Source organism: Sebastes fasciatus, chromosome 20 (genome assembly GCF_043250625.1).
Source record: "Sebastes fasciatus isolate fSebFas1 chromosome 20, fSebFas1.pri, whole genome shotgun sequence".
Lineage (NCBI taxonomy): Eukaryota > Metazoa > Chordata > Actinopteri > Perciformes > Sebastidae > Sebastes > Sebastes fasciatus.
The window spans coordinates 26088763-26105391 of record NC_133814.1 but is presented as its reverse complement, the minus strand read 5'-3'; the positions used below and the strand labels follow the sequence as shown (position 1 = coordinate 26105391).

General features: G+C 38.6%; 1 protein-coding gene across 2 annotated transcripts; it reads left to right on the top strand.

Moving 5' to 3' along the window:
- Positions 1-2571: 2571 nt before the first annotated feature.
- Positions 2572-16467, top strand: gprc5c (G protein-coupled receptor, class C, group 5, member C). 2 transcript variants are annotated; one of them, XM_074620792.1, is made up of 5 exons: positions 2572-2817; positions 6828-7847; positions 11980-12080; positions 13553-13687; positions 14738-16467. In XM_074620792.1, the coding sequence occupies exons 2-5, from the start codon at positions 6860-6862 to the stop codon at positions 14768-14770; spliced, it is 1257 nt and encodes a 418-aa protein (XP_074476893.1). In that variant the 5' UTR covers positions 2572-2817; positions 6828-6859; the 3' UTR covers positions 14771-16467. The 2 variants fall into 2 exon arrangements, with proteins under 2 accessions (XP_074476893.1, XP_074476894.1); XM_074620793.1 differs by lacking the exon at positions 13553-13687.
- The last annotated feature ends 162 nt before the right edge of the window (positions 16468-16629 follow it).

Genomic DNA, 16629 nt, shown 5'->3' with positions numbered 1-16629 from the left:
GTACCTGCTAAATAAAAAAAAAATTTATTTATCTTTGTAATAATTCCCAAATATATTTACTCTTCTGTTTAATTTTCCCTTTTATTTATTTATGTATTTATTTTTTATTAATTTCATTTTTGCATATATTTTTATTCATTTATTCATTTTTGTACTTATTTTTCATATTTATTTTTAAATGTGTGTATTTATGCATAATAAAGCAGAAATGCATAAATAAATGTGTAAAGAAATGTATAAATATAAGAATACAGAAATAATTAAGTTTGGGGAAATTTGGGGTTAAATGCAAAAGGAAAATCGTGCATAAATAAATAAATAAATAAATAAATGCATAATTACATAAATAAATACGTACCTTTAAAAATAAATATAAATAAATACAAAATAATTACAAAAATAAATAAATAAAAAATCAATGTAAAAATTAAAAAATAACAAAAATAAGACTAAAATAAATAAAAGGGAAAATAAAACAGAAGTTAAAAAAATAAAGGAATTAATACAAAATAAATAAATAAAGAAGCAAATTAAAGCAAATATCAATTTATCAAAATATTATCAAATAATCCATGGCTACATTTATTTTTAATATTATTTTTGCTACATTTAATAACATTTATTCATTTTTCAAGTCATTTAATTATTTATTTTTGAATTTGGCAGGTTGTGTCCTCCATACATCAGTGAGAGATATATGGAGGAGCTGAAAAGAGAGAATGAAAGTGAGTAGAGATCAGAGCAGGCAGACACCTTGCTGAGGGAAATGAAGCAGAAATAATCACTTCTTGAGCAACAAGTGTGAGTGAGAGTAAACTGGAGGGACATACAGTATAAAGAGCAGGAGGAGCTTTTCTCTGTGTGGACTGCTCCTTCAATCATTGACCAAAAGATGTCACTTCTGTCACAACTCAAAGACCAATTCCTAAATCCTGACTTTAAATATCAGCAGGAAGCGGACCCAAACGCACAATTCACAGAAGAAGGTACACGTAAGAGTCTTGACTTGGTAAAAACACAAGGTGGATTACAGGTAACTGTCCAGAGAAGACAGGCAGAGGTACCAAAAAACACCACTAGACTTCAGCAGCAAGGTCAAAACCACTAGGACTCTGTGGAGATCATAACCGCCCACTAAACACCCACTAAACGGCCACTAAAAGAGTAACGAACTGGCACAGACTAAAGGGAGCATGCAGACTAAATACACAAGAGGAGAAGGGTAATGAGGGACAGGGGAAACTGATCTGGGCAGAGTAGATAATCAAACTGACGGGAAACACACGAGAGCAGGAAGTGTAATATCTGAAACAAAAGACAAAGGCAGTATACCAAAATAAAACAGGAAATAATAACTGAGAACTGGAAACAAAGAAAACAAAACTTATTTAGAAATTTAAAAGTCTATTTAAATTATATATTTATTCCCAGAACAAGGTCCCAAAGTGAACCATCCCAGGCAAGCTGAACTTTGGGAAAATGCAGTCCTTATACATTTAACTAAACTGTGCCTTTCACATTTGGGTTTGCCTCTAAAAATAATAAAAGTGTGTTAATATTAGTGTCCTTTCTTTGTAGGTTTCTGCCACCTTCATGAGGCTAAACTTCCCTAAACTTCAGCTGGATTGAACACTTTCCACCACTAGATGCTGCTACACACCACTCCCACTCCACACTCACATGTTAGATGTTTCAGTGAGGCTGTGATCAAATAAATAATAAATAAATCAATGTAGCAAAAATAATATTTAAAATAAATGTAGGCGTTAATTAATTGACATACATTGGTATTTTCCCTTTTATTTATTTATATATATATTTTTATTTATTTCTCATTTATTTTCTCATTTATATTTTATTTATTTATTTTTGCACTTATTTTTTATTTATTTAATATTAAGTTTTAAAGGTATGTATGATTTATGTAATTATGCCTTTATTTATTTATTAAATTGATTAAATTGATTTTCCCTTTGCATTTCACCCCTTATTTATTTCCCCAAATTTATTTATTTCTGTATTCTTTTCTTTATGCATCTTTGCTTCATTATGCAAATAAGCCAATAAATGAATGAATGAATGAATAAATAAATAAATAAAAGGGAAAATTAAACAGAAGAGTAAATAAATAAGGTAATCAATACAAAAAAAAAAAAAAAAATATGTAAAATAAATTTTGCAAAAATAATATTAAAAATAGGGTATTCATTAATTGATAAAATAGTTTTCCCTTTTATTTATTTATTTTTGCATCCATCCATCCATTTTTGCAGTTATTTTTTATTTATTTATTTTTGCAGTTATTTTTTATTTATTTATTTTTAAATGTATGTATGTGTAAATGTATAAAGAAAAAAAATTAAAACAAATATCAATTTACATCATATTTTATCAATTAATTAATAGCTACATTTATTTTATTTAATATTTAATATTATTTAATATATATTGTTACATTTAATGACGTATTTATTTATGTATTGAGTCATTTATTTATTCATTTATTTTGGCAGGTTCAGTCCTCCATACAGAGTGTGTGTGAGAGAGAGAGAGAGAGAGAGAGAGAGAGAGAGAGAGAGAGAGAGAGAGAGAGAGAGAAACCATCACAGCATCGTTTCAGATGGTCTGAACTCGCTATTGAAGGATCTTTAACTTCTTGTTTTGTGTTTGATGTGAAGTGAGCTGAGCTGAGATCAGTCTGAGGAGGTTTCATATCAGATTTATCAGAAGAGAAGAAACTTTTAGTTTTGCTCTGGATGATTTACCTTCACCTGTCTGAGCCTTCTGGAGCAACAACCAGCTGCTGACAACATTCAGGTAGTGAACACATCACATTTATTAAGTTGTATACTCTTAATAGAAGAATTATCTCACTCAGAGCTGATTGTTGATGCCTTTTATTTAAAATTCAGGCTACTTTAAGTGTTTAAAACTACACTAAATGCAGTTTTTGTGGATTTTAAAGGAGCAGAGGAAGTCTCTGATATCTTATATTACTTCTACATGCAGGTTAAAGTGTATCTAATGGTCATTTATGTCCCTGAACGCACCATGAAGTGGATGTGAAACTGCATAAATGCATAAAGAATATGTAAAGAAATGTATAAATATAAGATTACAGAAATAATTAAGTTTGTGGAAATTTGGGGTGAAATGCAAAAGGAAAATCGTGCATAAATAAATAAATAAATGCATAATTACATAAATAAATACGTACCTTTTAAAAATAAATATAAATAAATAAAAAATAATTACAAAAATAAATGAAATATAAATGTTAAAATAAATAAATAAAATATAAATGTTAAAATAATTGAGTAAATAAAAAATAAAAGTCAAAATTAAATAATAAGACATAAATAAATAAAAGGGAAAATAAAACAGAAGAGTTAAAAAAATAAAGGATTGACTACAAAATAAATGAATAGAGAAACAAATTAAAACAAATATCAATTTATGTCACATTCTATCAAATAATCAATGAATACATTTATTTTTAATATTATTTTTTGCTATATTTAATGACATTTATTCATTTTGCAAGTCATTTATTTATTTATTTTAATATTCAGATGAACAGAATACTTCATATTGCTGTTTAAATCTACCTAAATCAGGCTAAAGTGTAACATGGTGACCAGGGGAAAGTAGAAGCTTTTTTTTGTTTGTTCATTAATTGCATCACCAGCTGCAGCTGCAGATGTGCAGGAGACGTGTGTGTTTTATATAAAAGCTACTGAAACTGAGCTAAATAGATGAAGAGATGATGAAATCTAACTGAGTGAGCCCTTCCAGGGCCGGATATACTGGATCTTCTAAAGGGGACTCTGACCTGGTGAAGCCTGGGAGTCAACACTGTATTGATTTCTCTGTGATTGGATTGACATTATATTATAGTCAAACACACTGAAGCTTTTTGACGAGCTTTCAGTCACATCACATGATCTTTATCAGCGGGTGGTCGTGTGTTGTAGATTCTCATCCACGATGGCTGAAAAACTTTAGCACCGTTTCCACCGCAAGAACTAAAAAACCTTTTGAAGAACTTTGTGTTTCGACTGCAGGGACCAGGGTCTAGATTATGTATTTTTGTGGTAAAAAGGTCCTGGTTGGGGGGGTAGTACTTTCTGAAAGTACCGGAACTTTTCGGGGTGGAGTTTGCAGGGATGACCGTCGCACGCTGAAATGCAGACTCGCACTGTCGCACATGTATTGATTCATGTATATAGAAACAAATTTACATTTTTTTTCGTGATGGTCAGCACAACATCATTCATAATCCACGTAATTGTGAACCGAGAAGTATAAAGAGCAGCGAACACCAGTAGGGGGGAGTTCGCGGTGGATTGGTGGGTCAAAAACACAGGACTTTTGCTCAAGAAACCGCTGTTCATATCCCGTGAGAAACCAGAAGTCAATGTTGATTTATTTGTCACGTAACTTCTGTACTTCCGGTGTTATTTTAACCCAAACCAGCGATCTTTTCCTAAACCTAACTAAGTAACACAGACGCTGTTTGCACGTTATCCTGCACGCAATTTTGATGTTACAGCAGTGTAACTTAAAGATCGGGTGGACGATGTAGGAAAGCTAGCATAATATGAAAGTCTCAGGAGCTCCCCTCAGGGCTCCTTCCAAGGCAACGCCCCCCGTACACACACACACACATGCACGAGCACCGCCGCATCGTAACTACTTCACCGCCACAGAGCGGAGAGAGGACCTCAATTCAACAACGCTACCTCATGACCAGTAACCGCGGCAGTGCTACTGCAGGGCTGAGCTTTCTCTTCCATTCTCCAGGAAACGTGCGGCGGCGACGCGCTTTGAGTTCAGGCTGGTGCACGCCAAGGGTAGAGTACGAGCAGGGAGGCAGGGAGGCATCTGATTGGTTCTTTCCAAGCGGACCACGAGGCAGTGATTGGTAGACGGTTTTACAGGATTACAGCAGCTACAGATGACGGCTCTTTTCTGGTCCTTTTTCAGAGCTCATCAGTAATGGATCGCTGTCGGGGTGTAAAGACCATTTCAACCAATAGAACAAATAGTGTAGACTGGAGAACATCGTCAATCCTGCCTATAAATAAAAGGTCAATAAAGTCAATGTTTATTACACCAACTGAATATTTTGACATTTTAAATTTAGTTTAATCGCCGTTGAAATCATGTTACGCTTTTCTCAAAAACTTTTCTCAAAAACTATTGGTCCAAAAGAGTCAAAGTGTAGACTGTCTGATGGATATTCCCTCGGCGCATGAGCACACCAACATGCTTGTCTGACTCTCAACAACAGAGGAGTGCTGCCTGAAGTGGCGCCGAAGGGCGTAAAGTGTGCAGAACGCCGTTAGTCTGCGTTAGTTGGGTTTCGTTGTTATTTTACTGATTTGTTTGGATCTTGATAAAGTTTTTGGGATGTAAATGAGTCAGACAAAGTCTCACCAGCCTGGAAGTCTTTAGTTCTTTAGGTTATTTTACATGAACCTGCTGAGTGGTCCAGCAGTATGAGATAAAGCTAAATAGCTGAATGAAAATGTGGCTTGTGTTCATCCTTGAGCATTCAGACAGGCCATAAATCAGCTGGTCCTTGATGTCTCCATGGTAACAGAGGTGATGTGTAAAGATTGGGACCTACATGTGTTAATACAGGTCTGAAATCTAGAGCTGAATACTGCAGCAGCTTCAGTCCTGTGTGTGTGTATGTGTGTGTGTGTGTGTGTGTGTGTGTGTGTGTGATTAGAGGTCACACCCTGAATGAAAACAAACATTTTATTATCGTCTACCAGCGGACTGACAGCACTCACAAAGGGACCAACATCATCACGGAGAACCAGACAAGGTTGATTTCTTTGTTCCACAAAAATCCTTGTCGTGACTGAACTCTGCTATCAGTTTGACTCAGAGACGTGTCCTCGAGTCAGAGTAATTCAATCTGACGGGGACAAAAGGAAGCAGCCAAGACGAGAAGGCTGTTTCATAAATGTGTCTGTTATTGTGAAAAGCCTAGCATCACTTTGATTGAAGATTTAAGTTTCCTTTAAGAGATTGATGCCCCTTAAAAAATCTAAAATAATGCAGATAATCAATTAAAACTAGGGTGATTGATTACAATACTTAATCACGATTAATCACAAATTAATCTCACATTTGTTATCCGTTCAAAACGTTCCTCATCCCTCATCCTCCTTCATCATCATTGCTCCCCTCCATCTCAATACGTAATAAACTATTCCAAACCCATACCATTATTGGTCTTTATTAGTGAAACTAGGAGATAACCAATTAAAACACTTTAATATTTAGTAATCTATTCATTTATCCATTAGATAACCTGAAACCTGCCGTGAAATGTTTATTCACAAAACAGACCCTCCGATTGAATGTTGTTCAATAGAAATAATCATGAAAGTCCCAGTGATGTGAGACTTTTTGATTCGATATTTAAACTACAAACTGCACTTTCACCTCATTGATTCAAACGCAATGTACAGAAACAATATTTGAGGACAGATCCCATCAATGATTAACGTCAGAGTTGGGACATAGTTTGACATTCCTCGGATGTTTTTGGTCTCAGCTTTCTGATTCTTTTCCTCCTCGGAACAACAGTCCAGTAATTCCTTGTTACATATTTTCCGTGTAAACATGGTGACAAAGGTTTGAATCCCATGTGATGCTGTGTGTTTACTGACTCATTGAACTGTAATATTTGCTTAATCGGGTGTAGACAGCAGTATCCTAACGCAGCATTGGTGACGTATCTGAGTCTTTGTGTAGATCTGTACACATCCAGCGTCTCTCAGACTCTCCCCGCTTGTCCGTCTGAACAGGTCAGGATCACAGAACAACTCTCCTGGTCGCCATGGCTGCCAACGACACCCCTCTGGGTTGCGGCCCTAACGTGGACTCCCTCTATTACAACCTGTGTGACCTTAATGCCGCGTGGGGCATCGTGCTGGAGGCGATCGCGGCGGCCGGCGTTGTCTTCTCCTTCGTGCTCTTCGTCTCGCTGCTGGCCAGCGTGCCCTTCACGCAGGACAAGAACCGGAAGAGCTCGGTGGCGCTCCACGCCTGGTTCCTGGTCTGCACCGCCGGCCTCTTCTGCCTGACCTTCGCCTTCATCGTAGGAAAGGACTTCTCAACCTGCGCCTCGCGGAGGTTCCTCTTCGGGGTGCTGTTTGGCGGCTGCTTCGCCTGCCTCCTGATGCAGTGTGTGAGGCTGAACATCCTCGCCAGGCGGAACAGCGGGCCGCGGGCCTGGGCCCTGTGTCTGGGGGCGGCGGGGCTGTGGCTGGTGGAGGTGGTCATCAACACCGAGTGGCTGATCATCACAATAGTGCGCCACCCACAGGGGCCACTCAACGCCACCGCCGAAGCTAGCAGAGCCACGGCTACGCCTTGCAACATCGCCAACAAGGACTTCGTCATGGCGCTGATCTACGTGATGACCCTGATCCTGGCCGTGGTGGTGGCGAGTCTGGCCATCATGGCGGGAAAACACAATCAGTGGAAGAAGGAGGGCGCCTTCATCCTTCTAACCAGCCTGATCTCAGTGGGGATCTGGGTGGCGTGGATCGTCATGTACGTCTACGGGAACGAGAGGAGAGGGGGGCCCACCTGGGACGACCCCACCTTGGCCATCGCCTTGGTGGCGAACGCTTGGGCGTTCCTCATCCTCTACACCATTCCTGACATCTGCACTTTGACGGGTGACGGTGAAAGCCAGCAGAGCTTAGGGGAAGATCTGTACCCGAACCGAGGAGTCGGCTACGAGACGATCCTGAAGGAGCAGAGCTCCCAGAACATGTTCGTGGAGAATAAAGCTTTCTCTATGGACGAGCCCAACCAAGGTAGGTAACCTGCTGACACGTTGAAGCTCCTCTGAGAACAGTCAGATGTTTATTTCATCTTTACGTTGATGTAAAACTCTCTGTGTTGTATCAAACTCTCACCACCTGTAGGCCTGAAATGTGGCTCTGGCAGGTTTGTAATCCATCTCCTAGTGGAGCCTACAGGCAGGATATATATCGCTCTTTTGTTGACTTTAATCTATCGTCATTACACTACTTAAAAAACTTTGTCAACTCGGGCACTAAACACTTGTACATATCAACAATTTCACTGCAGGATGACATAATAAAACTCAAAAACTAGGGCTATCAAAGTTAACACAATAATAACGCGTTAACGCAAATTTGTTTTAACGCCACTAATTTCTTTACTTGCGATTTTTAGGCTGTAGCGGCTCAGTTTTAAAGCTAGAGTGAAGATACTGGCATCATATGAAACTATAAAATCTAATGAATCCATCGGTACCAACCATGTCAGACTAGCTTGTCGCGGAGGAGGATAAATCAAACATTTTTTATCTGTTCAAATGAACCTTAAAGGGAGATTTGTCAAGTATTTAATACTCTTATCAACATGGGAGTGGATAAATATGCTGCTTTATGCAAATGTATGTATATATTTATTATTGTAAATCAATTAACAACACAAAACAATGACAGATATTGATCCAGAAACCCTCACAGGTACTGCATTTAGCATAAAACAATATGCTCCAATCATAACATGGCAAACTGCAGCCCAACAGGCAACAACAGCTGTCAGTGTGTCATTGTGCTGACTTGACTATGACTTGCCCCAAACTGCATGTGATTATCATTATACACAAAACCAAACTGTGTGTAAACAAGGTGTTAAACAAAAGTACATTCACTTTGCATGTGACACATTAGTCACACAGTTACCTCCCTGACTACATATCACTCATAGTCAAACTGGGAGTTCATTAAAACGTCGGCTTGCATCATATTTGTTGAGCCACCGTTTTGTCGGGAGAACGTCTGGGAACATTGAGTCGTACAGTCTGTCCTTTGTCGGTATTATAATATGCTCATCACAGAATATACAGAGTGACCTTGTGCAGATGAGTGAAAAGTTTCAAGCCCACAAAAACATCAGAACAGACCGATTACCATGCAAAATAAAATGTCCTCAAAAGGTTGTTTTGCATTTACGTGATGAGCCCACAGAATGTGATACGCTGCCGTCTGAGTCCTGAGCCGAACAGGATCCGATGCAGGAGAAACGCCACCGAGATCAGAAGTGTGTCGCCTCTCAGGATAATCATAGATGATGAGGTAGTCGGTGTTGTGTGGCTGCTAATGTCCTGCAGTGCTTTTCACAAACTCTGTCAGCTTGTGTCACCAGGGTGTAGAGGTGGAAAGTAACTAGCTATTTATATTCAGCTATTTCCATTCTGGGAGAACTCATTCTCTGCAGCGTTTCAGGAGGAAATCACACTTTCTGCCCCACCACCAACGTGACATCAGAGATCTACGAAGGTCGACATTTCAGTCTCCTCACGTCGCCTTTGTCTTGGCCAACATGTTGCACTAGAACACACCGTAAAGACGACAGCCGACGGCCAGTTAGCACGTACGTTCTGCACCTGCGTGAGAGGAAATAACTCTCCACACCGGCAGGCGGCGGTAGTCTGTGTTCATCATTCAGAAAGGGAAACAGGAAGAGCGAGGACGGAGGATATACAAGCAGTTGTTATTGGAGCATTCAAATGAAACTGGTGAGCTTGTGTTTACAACATGGGAAGTCGTGCACACAGTGTGCGTGGCGTTCAAGTGGTTAAGTCGTGAGAACACCGCTGCTGAGCAACGGCAATATTAACGTTACTGTCGGCGTCTAGAAGCCACAGAGGATAACGAGTTAGCAAGCAAGCAAGTGGGTAACATAATGCAAGAAATGCAAAGACATAATAACAGAGGAACAAGATGAGGCCGTTGGGAATATCAACATTTTCCTCAGACGTGATATAAAATTACGAAGAAAAACATATACAACTAAAATTACAATATATTCACTTATTATGCACCAAAAAATGTACTTCCATGGCCTCCGCTATTTCGTCAACAAACACATCACAACTCGTAAACTCAGAGCTTTCAGAAACATTCAACTTACAAGGTCGTATATACGACATGAGAGGAGCGTTCATATGGACTCTTCTCTTAAACACGGTAAACGCGACCACATTTGAAGGCACCATATGATACATACATGAAACAAAGCGGCGTCTGCCGACCATTTTCACACCGCTCTCACTCACCACTTAGCTTCATTCCAGATGTTCATGTCGCTGTGAAAATATCCGTGTTGGAACGATCAGATGAGATGAAGATTGTTGGCTTGCTTTCTCACATCCGTTTCTCTTCTCGTGCGCTGATTCGTTTAAGCTGAACAGCCAATCAGAGTGATTTATCTCACCGACGAGCTCCGCCGCGAAAAAACACTCCGACGAGGGCAGACTAGAGCCGACGGTGCGGGACACACCGCAAACACTAGACCGACAGACGCTCACCGACGACCCCAAACTGTCCGACCGTCAGCTTGGTGTGTCAGGACCTTTAGTTTATAGATTCAACGTTGGCGTTCAACATGAGATAAAAATGAATGTTGTGCAGTAAAGTCTTCACATTATCAAGTCCTCTTCTACTGTGTGTTGTCTTGTTTTACTTCCTGCCTTTGTTTGTTTCCCACCTGTGTGATTGTCTGCCCCGCCCTGATGAGTTTCACCTGGTCCTCGTTATCTCCCGCCTTTCCTTGTGGGTGCTCTCCCTTGTCTTTTGTCAATGTCAAAATGTACCTTAAAGGGAGATTAGTCAAGTATTTAATCCTCTTATCAACATGGGAGTGGACTAATATGCTGCTTTATGCAAATGTATGTATATATTTATTATTGGAAATCAATTAACAACACAAAACAATGACAGATATTGATCCAGAAACCCTCACAGGTACTGCATTTAACATAAAACAATATGCTCACATCATAACATGGCAAACTGCAGCCCAACAGGCAACAACAGCTGTCAGTGTGTCAGTGTGCTGACTTGATTATGACTTGCCCCAAACTGCATGCGATTATCATAAAGTGGGCATGTCTGTAAAGGGGAGACTCGTGGGTACCCATAGAACCCATTTACATTCACTGATCTGGAGGTCAGAGGTCAAGGGACCCCTTTGAAAATGGACATGACAGTTTTTCCTCGCTAAAATGTAGCACAAGTTTGGAGCGTTATTTAGCCTCCTTTAGACAAGCTAGTATGACATGGTTGGTACTAATAGATTCATCAGGTTTTTAGTTTCATTTGATACCAGTATCTTCACTCTAGCTTTAAAACTGAGCCACTACAACCTAAATATCATAAGTTCTTAAGAAATTAGTGGCGTTAAATCAAACTTTCATAGCTCTAACTTCTGTTTTTTCTCCCTAAACTTGAGATATGTTTGTTTTCTACACCTTACTGAAGCTTGTTTTCATTTCTTGATGAACACTAAACGCTGAACACAGCTGCTGTTGTGTGATATGAAAATGCTCATATCCGAGGTTACGATACAGAGCAGCAACATTTGACTTAATCATGAACTCCCCAGTTAACTCCCTAAATCGTTAACTTCTTCCCTCGTATTGTGACCAACGATGACTAAGAAGTCGATAACAGTCGTCAGCAGTGGGACTCTTTCCCAGAGCGTCAGTCAGGTATTCAGAGGTAATGATGTGAATCATTCCTGTTAATGAGTGTCTAGAATCGAACTGCATCCCTAGCTACTGTATTACACGCTCCTCACCCTGCACCACACACATCACGCCTTGTGTTTGCATTGTCTCCACGGCAACTGAGGCGTGGCAACAGTTTCATCCAAGGGAAAAATATTTGACATTAGGAGCTGCAAAGTGTGACAGCGTCGTCTCTCACATCCATCTCCCTGCTGGGGGTTTCTGCAGGATGCACCACTGAGAGCACAAACAAGAGACAGGACAGACAGTTCCTCGTGGTCTCAAGTGATTGTCTTATAAAGATTTAAGAGATGGTTGCTAGGGAACGATAAGATATCAAACAGAGGGCTTTTATGGTGACAGATAAAATGACGTGTGTTGTCTCTGTCTGTCCATTACAGCGGCCAAGCCTGTGTCTCCGTACAGCGGCTACACCGGTCAGCTGCGTGGTTCGGTGTACCAGCCCACTGAGCTGGCTCTCATCAGCAAAGCAATAGGAAATGTGAGTATATAAAGAGCTGGTTCACAAACTCAGATCCTGTGGTAGGCAAATTATTATTGAAATGAACAACAGTAACATTTGAGGAACTACTCTGAAGTATTCAAAACACATGAGACACACTGAAGGTTAACTGTGTGAACAGGGTTTAAGCACAATATATACACTTTATATTTTACGAGAAGTACAAGTGTCATAAAAAGCATAAAGGACCGAACCTGCCAAAATCAAAAATAAATGATTAAATGACTCGATAAATAAACAAATAGGCCATTAAATGTAGCAAAAATAATATTAAAAATAAATGTAGCCATTAATTAATTGATCAAATGTGACATAAATTGATATTTTTGTTTAAATTTGCTCCTTTATTTATTTTTCTTTGTATTATTTCCCTTATTTATTACTCTTCTGTTTGATTTCCCCTTTTATTTACAATGTATTTATTTTTATTATTTTTGAAAATTATTTTTTTATTTTTTCATTTTTTTATTTTTGCACTTATCCTTTTTTTATTTATCTTTAAATGTATGGAATGGAAATGGACTTGGACTTATATAGCGCTTTTCTAGTCTTCCGACCACTCAAAGCGCTTTACACTACATGTCAGTATTCACCCATTCACACACACATTCATACACTGATGGCAGAGGCTGCTAAGGTGCCAACTTTGCCCATCAGGATTTAATCTAAATACTCATTCACACACCGATGGCTATGCCTCCGGGAGCAATTTGGGGTTAAGTGTCTTGCTCAAGGACACATCGACATGTGACCCGGAGCAGCCGGGGATCGAACCACCGACCTTCCGATTGGTGGACAACCTGCTCTACCCTCTGAGCCACAGCCGCCCTGTATTTATTGACAGCCCCCTCATTTGCATAATGAGGCAGAAATGCATGAAGAAATGTAAAAAGAAAAGAATACAGAAATAGATAAGTTTGGGGAAATAAATAAGAGGTAAAATGCAAAGGGAAAATCATGCAGAAAAAATAAATAGAAAATAAATATAGAATAAAAAAATACATGCAAAAATAAATAAATAAAATATAAATACAAAAAAATAAATGAATGAATAAATGCAAAAATAAATAAAAAAGTTAATAAAAATAAATACATAAATAAATAAAAGGGAAAATTAAACAGAAGAATGAATAAATAAGGGAATTAATACAAAGGTAAATAAATAAAGAAGCAAATTAAAACAGAAATGTCAATTTATGTCACATTTTATCAATTAATTAATGGCTACATTTATTTTTAATATTATTTTTGCTACATTTAATAACACATTTATTTCTTATTTATTCATTTATTTTTGATATTGGCAGGTTCAGTCCTCCATAAACAGGCCATTGTGAGGTCTCTGTAGTTTTGGTAAAAGGTTTGTGGAGGTCTTTCCAAAGAGCAGGCAGTTACAGATACATCCCCTCCCTCATGTCTTGGATGTTTTTGTCGTGGGTCATGTTGTGCAGCACCCTCCGGACGTGTCCTATGACATGATCATTCCCAGAGCGTCCGCCAACTCTGCAGCCAACAGCGGGACCAGCACCCCCTCCACGCACGCCGAGACCGGGAACGGCGCACACACACAGACTAACGGAAATAGCGTAGGTCGTGCCCTCCTCACTCCACACAGCTCTCCTCAGTTCCTCCTTATCAACTCGCTCACCTCCAGATGCTTTCCTCTGTGCATGGCGACCTCTCGGCTCCCGCTGTATCCATAGCAACTTCTTCTGCAGGTTGACTATGAATCACTTCTTTGTCTGGGTTTTCTTTTCTCTCGTGGAGCTCAGTCTCTCTCTCAAGGCCTCTTATCTTTTACCTCATCTGCTCAATACGCTGGTTGGACTTCTTCCTTCTGTTCTCTTACAATGCAAGAAGAAACGTTGGTGAAAAGGGTCGAGTTTGATTTGACATGATTTGTCTTTTCCTTATTTCTTTTACACTTATCTGCTCTACTTTATCTTCTAAAAGTCTGACTGAAAATCTTAATTCTCACCTCTAGGTTTTTAAGGTGGCTCTGGAAGGTCTGTAGTTCTCTCATTTGCGGAGGACGGCAGCTGTTTGGATTCACAGCAGTATGGTCCAATATATATATATCTATATATATATAGATATATATATTAGCTCTGTCGATCGATTAGAATATTTAATCGCAATTAATCGTAAATGAATCACACATTTTTTTATCTGTTCAAAATGTAAGTGGGCATGTCTGTAAAGGGGAGACTCGTGGGTACCCATAGAACCCATTTACATTCACACATCTGGAGGTCAGAGGTCAAGGGACCCCTTTGAAAACTGCCATGCCAGTTTTTCCTCGCCAAAATTTAGCATAAGTTTGGAGAGTTATTTAACCTCCTTAACGACAAGCTAGTATGACATGGTTGGTACCGCTGGATTCATCAGGTTTTATAGTTTCATATGAAGCAGGATCTTCACTCTAGCATTAAAACTGAATCTGCTACCACCTAAAAATCGCAAGTTGCGTTAATGCGTTATTATGACGCTAACTTTGACAGCCTGGGTCACCTTTTGAGTCTACTGTTGTGAATGAAGCTGCCGTCCTCCTCGGATGAGGAACCTTCCAGAGCCTTTATAATCTCATCATGTTGCTGTTTGATCAACATCTCTACCGTCTCTCTCTTCTCCTGCAGGGGAATGGTCTGCATAGGACGTCCCAGTGGTGAACACGCTGATGCTCCCAACTCCCCGTCACATTAACTCCAGTTCACGTCTTTTCATTTGCACCTGCTGACTGTGTGTTTGTTCTCCACGGTTCCCTGAGCTGGTTCTAAGAGGAACCCTCGGCACCCAGACACGTGGAGGTGAACGCTGGGTCATCCCCTCTGGTGGAAAACAGCTAACCCTTCTATTGACTGGCGTCCCGTGTGGGGGGGTATCAGACAGCATAGAGCTTCGTTTGGAAGTGAAAGCGAGGGGATGAAGCCACGGCTTTGCTGCACAACAAAGACTTTTTGCAATGGTCGCCTTTTCTCTGGAGAGAGGACGGCGAGCTCTCTGCTGGACCCGATCACACAGATGAAGAGTGACGGTGCTGACGGCAGCGCAAATATCATATTCACGTGTACACACACGGTGAACCCCCCCTTCAACCCACACACACCACAAACAAACCTTATAACCGTCAGTGCAGCGGCAGAAACGCACCGCTGGAACATTGTTTACTCAGTTTGGCATGAAGACAGCAGGCTGGACAAGAAGAAACACATATCACTTATATCACAGTCCAGTTTAATTATAGGGGTCAATACATATTTTGTGCCTGGATTAATAAAGTTCACACATAAAATGGAGCTACTGGTGTTGGATTAATGTAAATATTTTATGAGGGTGTCAATGGTTCTACACCTATGGAGGGCGGATCCTGCCAAAATAAATAAATAAATAAATAATCAAATAAATGACTCAATAAATAAATATGTCATTGAATGTAGCAAAAATAATTAAAAAAATAAATGTAGCCATTAATTAATTGATAAAATGTGACATAAATTGATATTTCTATTTGAAGTTGTTTCTTTATATATTTACTTAATTAATTAAATTATTTATTTATTTATTTATATTTGTATTAATTCCATTACTGAGTGACAGCCTTCTCATTTGCATAATGAGGCAGAAATGCAGAAATAAATGTGTAAATAAATGTATAAAAAAAAGAATACAGAAATCAATACATTTGGGGAAATAAATAAGGGGTGGAATAGAACAGGAAAAATCGTGCCTAAATAAAGAAATAAATACAAAATAAAGAAATAAAGAAAGAAAAAATGGAAAACTAAATAAATAAAGAAAAATGAAAATAAATCAAATTAATTATTTAAAATGTAATAAAAAAATAAATGCGTTAATAAATAAAAGGAAAATTAAACAGAAGAGTAAATAAATAAGGAATTAATACAAAGATAAATAAATAAAGAAGCAAATTAGATATCAATTTATATCACATTTTATCAATTAATTAATGGCTACATTTATTTATAATATTATTGTTGCTTCATATATGACATATTTATGTGTTTATCACTTTATCTATTTATTTATTTATTCATTTATTTTAGATTTTGACATGTTCCGTCCTCCATTCTTCACTGCATGGAAGCATTGTATGAATGTGTATATTTAATACTATTTATAGCACCACTGTGTGCTATTTAATTAGTTAATCAAACAGTCATGAGATTATCTCGTGATTAGCTTCTTTCACTGGCTTATGATGCTCAATGTAATTTATCATAGAAGGTCTCACAAACATGATGGGACTTTATTTTATTTGAATGTATTGACATGTTTTTTTTCCACAGCCACAGTTTGATATGTCTTTAATATACAGCCAATAAATATTCACTTGTCATGTTCTGGATATTGTGTTTTCTAATCAATGTTTGATGTTCATGTGAGGCGATGAGGGCAGGAGGGTGTGACAGGAAATACACTGTTTTCGATGGATCTATTTGAATAAAGGTGCAGCCTTTGTATGTCCTGTCAGACAGACAGTTATTACCATATTATCTATTGAACACAC